General features: G+C 41.7%; 1 protein-coding gene across 1 annotated transcript; it reads right to left on the reverse strand.

The window, feature by feature from the left end:
• Positions 1-1,753: 1,753 nt before the first annotated feature.
• Positions 1,754-7,543, reverse strand: nefma (neurofilament medium chain a). Its single transcript, XM_061734353.1, has 3 exons — positions 6,391-7,543; positions 5,191-5,315; positions 1,754-5,097 (listed from the first exon to the last, which is right to left on the reverse strand). The coding sequence occupies exons 1-3, from the start codon at positions 7,426-7,428 to the stop codon at positions 2,664-2,666; spliced, it is 3,597 nt and encodes a 1,198-aa protein (XP_061590337.1). The 5' UTR covers positions 7,429-7,543; the 3' UTR covers positions 1,754-2,663.
• Between the last annotated feature and the right edge of the window lie 3,115 nt (positions 7,544-10,658).

The following is a 10,658-nucleotide window of genomic DNA, read 5'->3' on the forward strand; positions in this document are numbered from 1 at the left end:
GTTTGACATTTCCCACTTCCACATTATCGTTTGCAATGGCGTCCGCTCCGCCAGGGGAAGCCGCGGGCCCCAGCACTCAGGTAAGAAATGTTAGCTAATTTTTCAATAGATACTCTGAGGAAATATCTTAAGATTTATAATGGTGTATACAGCTTTTTAAACAGAAATCTGTCACTAGTAAGGTATCAGTTTTTTCCACTGGCAATCACATGAATATGGTGTATATAAAGTGTTGAATCATACTTTTACTGATAACTTCTGCAACCTACGTTTCCTGAAAGCAACATGACTGAGGAAGGTCCCCAGCCTTATCTGTTATGCTGTCACTCATGACTCCACACCCCTCTCAGTTGATGCCATGCCCCCTACGCCAGATCAGGGCCTAAAGTCTGAAACTAAAAAAAAAAGATCTGAAACTGAAAAAAAAAAATGTGAAACTGTAAAATAATAAGTTCATAATCAAAACTTGAATTTTCAGGTTCAAATCTTAGTTTTTCAATTACAATTTCATTTTCAAATTAGCAAAACTTATGGCCTTGATTTGGCTCCATACCTTTCTGGCCCAACACTGGTCAGTCTTGGGCAAAACTTGGGCTTTCCTCTTTTAAAGATTATGAAATAAACCATTACAGCTTTGCAAATGGCTTTCTTACATGTTATTAGACTGTCTTTCTAGACTTCTTCTAAAAACAAGAAACCGGGAAAAAAATTACTTATTTTCCAGCTTTCTGAGAATGTGCATGAAAGTATGCAGCACAGAATTAAACCAAGAAACTGGGGTCCTGTGATGCAACATTATTAAGAGTTATAGCAGTAACTATACAAGATAATTAGATTATATGGGGGGAATGTTGAGGTAGCTGACTTTCATTGTTTTGGAACACTATGATGAAGAAAATAATGGGCCTTCCTTTGAGATACCTGAAGTCCCATTGCTAGAGGAAAATCAGATAAGATGCTATGGTTGTGAAGAAATACAGTAGCTGAGAAGATGAGTATATGTATTAGCCAGTAGTAACTAATATTGGGTGATATAAAGTTAAATGTGATTTAAAGTCTTATTTCAATATCCTTGTGAGTGTTAGTCTCCACTTTCTGATAACTTTATCTGTACTCAGCACTAAGTCAGATGGAAGTAAAAAATCAGAGTTTGAGCAAAAATTCAAAAAAGTGTTACATACCCTTTGCCTCGGAAGATTTTGGAATTTGGAATACCATCAATAAATATGCCTGACTTAAATCAAATCTAAATCTGGGCAGTGAGAGGATGGAGCCTTTCCCATCTGTGTTTGCCAATCACAGGGCGAACAAAGCAAAGAGAATTGCAACCATGAAACTGCAGAAAAACTCGTTCAGTACTGGTTCAAAACCAGAACCCACTGCAGTATCCACTTGTCCTTTACAGCCCTGGTTCTGAGTTGTATATTAATTATATAGCTAGTGCTGACATTAGCATTTCAGCAGCAACATAAACCTGTCAGTGTCAGAGACAGGTTTATGTTGCAGCTGCATGCTGACGTTTTCGCTAACTACTGCAGCCTCACAAGTCTAATATAAACCAAGTTTAAAATCCCTTTTTACATATTATTTTGCATGTGAGAAGAGAAATAAACCTTGTTCCACTGAAAAATATGTTAATCTGACTAAATATGGCATTAAGAATGGCATATTTAAGAAAGAATCAAAAACCATAAAGAAAGTATGAAGTATTTGCTATCTTCAAAGAATAATAATAAAATGACAAGAGACAATAGTTGTTTAGCATCGTTTATTGAGCAAATGCTGCTGAGAAATTGTTCATGATGAGTAAAGTCATGGGACTGCAAACATTAGCACCTCATTTATTTCTGTAATCAAATTCAAGTCCATTCTATGCTTACAAGAATGCATGTATCTATGCGTCTACAGTTATAGTTTTTCAGTTGCACTCAGGTAAACATAACAGACACCGATAAAAAGCATGTTTAAGGCTAGGAGTTTGTTCAGGGTCATTAAGCTGTAACTGCTTCAGTTACTGGATGTGTATGGTCGTGTGGCTACACGTGTGTTTCTTCATCATATGTTGTGTATTTATTGTTAGTTTCCTTTTTGGCTCAGACGTTATATTCACATGTCAAGTAAGGCTTCTTTAGTAGAATGCATGTCTGTGTTGATGATCCCTGACCCTTATTTATCTGTCCCACCCCAAGATCCTCTCAACATTAAGAGTTTCTCTTTCAATCCTCTACCCAAGTTTCTTGTTCCTTTTACATAATTACTCTTTTTACTGTTTTCCTACCTAACATACAGATAAGAGAGGAAAGTACCCTCCTTCTCTGAGCTAGCATGCAGAAACCTCCGCCCTCCCACCCCTGAGCTTTCCCATGAACAGCAGAAGGAAAGGAAAAGAGGATAAAATGTCTCAGTCATTTGCTTCTGGCCGCGTCTGCAGCGAAGCCCATTTAAAGCTTTCACTCAACATGCATGTTTGAAGTTTTTAGCGTTTTAAGTATTTGCCTGCTCTCTGTGGTTTGTTTTGAGAGTGGTTGTCTTTATTACTTCGCTCTAGCTTTATGATTTTCTTATTAATGTTACTTCAGGATTGATTGCTTGTCATGAGCTCTCCCATTGCTTCCCCATCCATTCTCATCTTCTTCCTCGTTTGCCAGCTGTCTGGAGTCTGCTCAGTCACCTTCTGTCACCTGCTTAATGGACTGAGTGGAGTGCTTTTCCATCTTCTTGGTGGAGACCATCTTCTCCTCCAGCATCTCCTCCGACTCCTTCACTGTTTCCGTCACAGTGATAGATTTGGTGACATGCTTGGATCCATCCTCTCCGGTGGTGATTGTCTCTACAGTCTTGGTGATCACAACTTTCTGGCTGCCATCTTCCTTGACAGGGCTCTCATCTACACCGTTAGCGATCACATCAACATCCTCCCCCTCATCTTTCTTCTCTTTCTCCTCTGGGCTGCTCTTGTCTATGTCTCCATTCATGGCAACATCCTTCTTTTCTACCTTTTTCTCATCTGTTGAGTCACTCTTCTCAGATGTTTCTTCTTTAGGAGCCTCAGGCTCAGTGGTTTTGGTGCCTGGGGTCTCGTCTTTGGGGGAGCTAGGTTTTGGGGATTCAGCTTTAGGTGAGACTAATTTTGGGGACTCAGACTTTGGAGATTCAGCTTTCAGGGACACGGGTTTTGGTGATTCAGACTTGGGAGAACCAGCCTTTGGAGATTCAGACTTGGGGGAAGCAGCTTTTGGTGACTCAGACTTGGGGGAACCAGCCTTTGGGGACTCGGATGTGGGGGAACCAGCCTTTGGTGATTCAGACTTGGGGGAACCAGCCTTTGGGGACTCGGATGTGGGGGAACCAGCCTTTGGTGATTCAGACTTGGGGGACCCAGCCTTTGGTGATTCAGACTTGGGGGAAGCCGCTTTTGGTGATTCAGACCTGGGAGAACCAGCCTTTGGGGATTCAGACTTGGGAGAACCAGCTTTTGGGGATTCAGATGTGGGGGAAACAGCCTTTGGGGATTCAGATGTGGGGGAAGCAGGCTTTGGGGATTCAGACTTGGGGGAACCAACCTTTGGTGATTCAGACTTGGGTGAACCAGCCTTTGGTGATTCAGACTTGGGTGAACCAGCCTTTGGGGATTCAGATGTGGGGGAAGCAGGCTTTGGGGATTCAGACTTGGGGGAACCAGCCTTTGGTGATTCAGACTTGGGTGAACCAGCCTTTGGGGATTCAGACTTGGGTGAACCAGCCTTTGGGGATTCAGATGTGGGGGAAACAGCTTTTGGGGATTCAGACTTGGGGGAAGCAGGCTTTGGGGATTCAGACTTGGGGGAACCAGCCTTTGGGAATTCAAATGTGGGGGAACCAGCCTTTGGGGATTCAGACTTGGGGGAACCAGCCTTTGGGGATTCAGACTTGGGGGAACCAGCCTTTGGGGATTCAGACTTGGGGGAACCAGCCTTTGGTGATTCAGACTTGGGGGAACCAGCCTTTGGTGATTCAGACTTGGGGGAACCAGCCTTTGGGGATTCAGACTTGGGGGAACCAGCCTTTGGCGATTCAGACTTGGGGGAACCAGCCTTTGGTGATTCAGACTTGGGGGAACCAGCCTTTGGTGATTCAGACTTGGGGGAAGCAGGCTTTGGTGATTCAGACTTGGGGGAACCAGCCTTTGGTGATTCAGACTTGGGGGAAGCAGGCTTTGGTGATTCAGACTTGGGGGAAGCAGGCTTTGATAGAGGCAACTCTATTTTGGACGCCTCTTCCTTGGTAGCCTCAGACGTTGCAACTTCTGTTTTTAGGGCTTCAGATTTTGCAGGAGTTATTTCTGTCTGGTCATCGTCTATCTCACTTTTTACCTTCTCATCATCCTTTTCAACTATGTCTGCATCTACTTTTTCCTCTTTCTCATCTCCACTTGTGCATGCTTTCTCACTGCCTGCATCTTCATCCTGATCCTCATCCTCCTCTCCGGCACCTGTGTCCTCTCCTTCGCTGCCCTCCTTATCCTCAACCTTCTCTTCATCAGGAGAGGCTTTGGACTCTGGAGCTTTGGAGCACAATACTGTCTCCTCAACTTCCTCCACCTCTTCTTCTTCTTCCTCTGCATCACCCCCCTTTTCTCCTTCATCTTCTCCCTCCCCTTCTTCTACTTCTTCTTCTTCCTCTTCTTTTTCTTCTTCTTTCTCTATATCCTCACCACCTTCACCCTCACCATCCTCTCCCTCATCACCACCTTCTTCCTCATCCTCTTCCTTTTCCTCAGAGGGTGCACTAGTGCTAACTTTAGCTTCGGTAGCAGCTACAATTTCATCCTCCTCTTCTCCTTCCTCTTCTCCTTCCCCCTCTGCTTCTTCTTCCTCTCCACCCTCTTCCTCTTCTCCCTCTCCCAGAGTTGCAGACAGCTCTTGTGCTATCTCTGCCAGGGCCTCATCCATGTCAACCTTTTCGTCCTCCACCCTGGTCTCCTCAATGATCTCCTCCACAAACTTGTGGTGTACTTTAATCTTTGAGGTCTCAGACTTTTTGGAGATTTTGGTGGAAGTGACTGCCTGGCGATAAGGGAAAGTACTGAAGTGGGTCTCCTCCCCCTCTAAGAGTTTCCTGATGGGACAAAGAATGTATACATTGCAGATTTAAACCTTACTTTTGAGGGAATCTTGTAAAACAGTTGCCAAGTTTCATTTAAAACCTTACCTGTATGCAGCAATTTCAATATCCAAGGCCATCTTGACATTCAGCAGGTCCTGATACTCACGAAGATGACGAGCCATCTCCCACTTGGTGCTCTTGAGCTCATTATCCAGCTGGTGAACTGTCTCCTGAGGAATAACACAGCAATACAGAACATATTAAGCACAACATAATTACTCTCTATAATGCCAGTTCAGCTGTTCAGTGTTCCATGGCAACATCTTTAAAAACACCTTCATATTTTTTTCCCCACATAACCACTGCAGAAAAACTTTTTTTTCCTTTTTTTCACAGAGGAAGCTTGTTGCTCTAATATATTCTGATGTAATCCAGTATTCTAGAAATATCGAAAGCCAGTTCCAAGGGCACCCTCATCACTGTTTCAGTGCACCCCCGCCCCACCCTCAAGGAAAAAACCCCTGTGGTGCAATGTAAGGACACAGCCAATGAAGGCATCGATCTGTGCTTCTGACTCAGCAAGAGAGAGGGAAAGAGAGCCAGAGTTTATGCTGCAGTCTCACTTTAACCATTTCCTCACACTTGGAAGTCTCCCAAACTCATAAAGAAAAAGGGAACGTTATTGCTGACTAATTGTAAGCTCAACTGCAAGATCCAGACAAGCATTAGATAGCATTACCTTTTTTCTTTTTTCCCTTTCTATTCTTTTGCTATTGACTGATTTGTTTTGGTGATTTTGTATTGAGGGGAGGATTTTTTTTATAAGCCCTTCGGGCTTCTTTTCCTCTCCTGCACAAATTATTTGTCCTTGTATGATAAAAAAAATAAAATATTGTGTTATCACTGTGCAAATAAATAAATAAAATTATGCAGATTAAAGTAATTTAAAAAAGAAAATTCAATCTGAAAATATTGTCACTGGGAAAATTTCTTATTTTGAATTACCTTAGATATAAACTGCGTCACTTTGATGAAAATATGTTGAATCTTTATAGAAACTTAATGCTTAAATTACATTTTATAATTAGTTCTTGAATTACCTTAGATATAAACTGCGTCACTTTGATGTTAAATATGTTGAGTCATTATAGAAACTAAATGCTTAAATTACATTTTACAATTGGTTCAACTCTATTAAAACACAAACATTAGTTTGATAATCTATTATATGAATACAAAGTGTTGTTCTCTAATAATCAAGTCAACTTAATGTCTATTTACAAGTCTTTAAGCACAGCAGCATACCTGCAGACTGGCCAGGTCGTTGTTGTGGCGGTCCTCGATGTCATTGAGTTGTCTCTCCAGCGAGTCCTTGGTCCCGCGGACGGACTCCAGCTCCACCGTCTTGGACTGCAGCTGGCGACGGTAGTCGGATATCTCATCCCGGGCGGACTTGATGGCGTCCTTGTTCTGCTCCGCGGCCTCGGTGAGCTTGGCGTAGCGGCACATGAACCAGGTCTCCACCTGCTGCAGGTTCTGGTTGGAGTGGCCCTCCAGCTCGCTGCGGATCTCCCGCAGAGCCTCGGTGATGTCCGCCCTCTGCAGGTCCTTCCTCTCCACGCTCAGCTGAGACGCCTGGATCTGCGCGATGAGCTCGCTCACCTCCTCCTCGTGGTTGTTGCGGATGAAGGCGATCTCATCCTGCAGCGACTGAACTTTCTTCTCCAGCTCGGACTTCACCAACTCCGAGTCGTTGGTGTCCTTCTTCAACAAGCGGACGATGGCCTCGGTCTCCTCGCGGATGCGAGCCTCTTCCTCAAAGCGGTCTCTGAGCCGCTGGATGTCCTCCTCGATGTGGTCGGTGTCCAGCTGCACCTGCGCCTTGTCGCGGTGCACCTGCTCCAGCACGGAGCGCAGCTCCTGCAGCTCCTGGTCGTACAGGCTGTCCAGCTGGGTGCGGGACACCTGCTTCTGCCGCAGCGCCTGGATCTCCGCCTCGATCTGCTGGTTCTGCTGCTCCAGGTAGTGCACCTTGTCGATGTAAACGACGAACCGGTCGTTGAGCCCCTGCAGCTGCTCTTTCTCGTTGGACCGCTTGTAGTCTCCGTTGTAATCACCGCTGTCTGCGGAGCCCAGCACGGCGGAGCTGTACGCCCGGGACACCGGCACGTTGACGCTCCTCTTGTAGGACGCGGTCATGGTGGAGCCGGGGCTGGCCCTGGACCAGGACTGGGAGCGGAATCCGCTGGACGGGGTGCCGGCGGGGCGGCCGTAGCCGTAGCTGCTCGTTCTACTGTCCATCCTCCTGAAGGGGCTTCCTATCGTGTCCGCCGGGTAACTCATCCGGTCAGGGAATGATGTGGGACGGTGCTGCAGGTGGATGCGGGCCTATGTGTGGGTGTGTGTGTGTGAGAAGGTGAGGGGTGTATGGCTCTCACAGCGACTAACACAGACTCCGACGGCTCCTTTTATATCCGAGCGTCTCTCACTTACAGGGCACGTCCAAGCACTTTTTGCTCCGTTCATTGATGGGAGGGAGGGAGGGCCGGAGTAGGCCTACCCCCACCCCCCCTCCCCCTCCCTTTGCCATTAGTACAAATGGTCCCAGGTAAATTTCATTTCATTTCATTTTATTCTTTATTTCATTCAAAAAACAAAACAATTTAATACAAACACAAATACAAATGTTCCTAACTTATGAATGAAAAGGGAGCAGAAAGAAGAAGAATCTTATCTGATCTGCCCCTTTCACAAATAACATAAATTAATAATAATTAAAAAAAACAACTAAGTGAATAAAAACAACTAAAATAAAATTAAAATAACATTAAATAAAATTACCGCCTACGGGTATGTCAATCAAACTCAACATTTTTCGTTATATTTCCTTAACATACAGGTTTTAATTGTTCTTTTGAATGTAATGTTTGATTGGGATTCTTTGTTTTCTTTGTTCAGATTGTTCCATAAACTGATTCCTTTCAAAGAAACACAACGTTCCATCAATTTTGTCCTGCATCTTGGTTTTATTAAAATCTCTGTTCCTTTTAAGTTATACTTGCTTTTTCTTTTTTCAAATCTTTTCTGAATGTTGATTGGTAAAGTTTTTTTTTATGAGCTTTAAACATAATTTGAAGAATACTATGGTCTACTAGTTCATGAAATTTCAACAAATTTAACTGAAGGAATAATGGATTTGTTGGATCTCTATATCGTTTTTAAATGGAAGTGTTAACCACACTGAAAAAAATAAATCTAAGCGCATGTAAATATAACATTCTTAAATCTGTGATATTAACAATTAAAAGTGAAGTTTGTTGCTTTACATGAATAGCCGACGTCTAGTTTTGAACTTAATATGCATTTGTTCAAAAAACAAGACATTGTGCATTTTTTCCTTAACAAGCAGTATTTATGTAATCCCAGGCAATCTTTTCATTTACACACAAACAACAAGCAATGATCTTGTTGTATTTACCTTTCCTTTAACAATTTTAATCTATTGGGCAGACTGACCAACGTTTAGATGAAACATACTTTATTTGTTTAAGTAGAACACCACAGTAAAAAATATCTTGCTTGATCTATACTTTAAAAAAATTAAGGCAACTTTTTCGCATGAAATTTTTCTGTAGATCAAGAAAGACTAGTCTGTGTATAAACTACTTATTTTTTAGTATGTACAAAATTTATTTGCAAGTAAAGCCAACTTAATTTTGCTAAATAAAGTGAACCTAACACAATTAAGTTGACTGACTTGCAAAATGTATTATTTACATACAAAAAAATAAGTAGTTTATACAAAGACTAGTCTTTCTTGATCTACATAATAATCTCATGCAAAAAGTTGACTTTTTTTTAAGTAGATCAAGCACAATATTTGCATCAGTGCACGTGGGCTGCAGGATATACATGGGTGTCCGATTTAAAGTAGGGCAGATATATACAAAGTCAGGCGATGTCAAATGTTAGATTAAAATGGGTAGCAATTACTAAAAGTAATTGATATAATCTAGTTGTTTTTTTCTTCTGTGTGCTGCAAAGTCCACAGTTCACATGAATACTTTGTCCTCCAGGATCAATCTGGCACAGTAATTTTGAGCACAAACTTGAATAATAAGATTGAGCTGATAAAAAAAAATCCAAAACAAAAAACAAACAAACTTATATATAAATTAAAAAACGTTATTGTTGCATATATTTGTTTTGAATATTTTTTGTTTATTATCTGTTGGATACACCCACTTAGGTTGGATGAAGTGTCCTGACAAAAAAAAGAAAAGAAAGAAGAACAAGATGAGGCTTGGCATAAAATGTCTTCTAAACACTGTTATAATGTATAGTGAGTTTACCATCTCACTTCACAGACTATAAATCCTTTATTCACTATAAATATAACTTCAAACAATTTAGAAATATGCACAATAAACATTAAATGGGACAAAAACTTGTTAAGTGCTTGAGACCATTCAATTGGGTATTTGAAGCCACTATCAACTCAAATCTTTTTTTATGAGTTCTGAGGAGCCTACCAGAACATTTCTCATTCAGTGAATCATTCAGACCAGTGGGGTATTGTGACATCACACGGTCAAGTTTGATTAGAATTATCCATCCGGCCATCTTTTTCTCCATTCAACTCCACATAATACTGCATTTCCAGTGTCTCTCAGGCGGGTAGTATTACACCAATTTGAAAAAAAGCAAATGCTGCAGAATAAAGGGGTGGGGTGAAGTCAAGTGAAGTGAACTCCACCAGCTGATATAATTAGCAGTGAATCTCTGTGGTATTTTGACCAAAGTATCAGACCATCATTATAATTCAGAAAACTGTGTAAATGAATAAAAGAAAGAAGAAAGAAAGAAAACCATGATATGTCTCCTTTAAGTAAATTGCAGAGCCTGAGAGCAGATGTTTGTGACTGCAGAACTGTGACTTGTGCTATTTGTATATCTGCCATCTTCATTTATCCACATAGATCCACTTGCATACATCTTCCTCCCAACTTTTCAGCCACCTACTGGATGTTCATAACGATACACATGAGCCTCTTTGGATTTTTTTTCCATTTTTGGTTTGATGCAACATCTCCTCAAATATCATGGCGTGCAGAATGCTGGATTCCGGTCTAGTGCGTTGAGCTCAGCAACCAGCTATCAATCTCTTGTCAGTCTTAAAGTGTCAATATCAGGCTGATCAGGTTGATCAAAATGATACACATAGCAGTCGTTGTAGGTAATGCACCAAAAACAGATGCGTGTGTCCATATGTTTTCTCATTTTGGTTCCTGCTGTATTTAATTCAGTCAAATTCATGCAAATTTGCCTCTATAGTATCAATTTTCAAACTTGCACAAAGAAAATGCAGAGCATAATTGTACAAGCCACAAACATATCCTCACTGGTTGGCTATTGTACTCTAAAGTAAATTATTTCCAAATATTATTAATCACCTGCATTATCTTGTTCATCATCATTGGCATTCTGCTGCAACGTTTGCTGATGCAGGGCTGATGCATCAAGCATGGCCAATTTTAGACTGCTTCAGAGACAGAAAGGCAGACAACAAGAGA

This window comes from Cololabis saira, chromosome 11, assembly GCF_033807715.1.
Source record: "Cololabis saira isolate AMF1-May2022 chromosome 11, fColSai1.1, whole genome shotgun sequence".
Classification (NCBI taxonomy): Eukaryota; Metazoa; Chordata; class Actinopteri; order Beloniformes; family Belonidae; genus Cololabis; species Cololabis saira.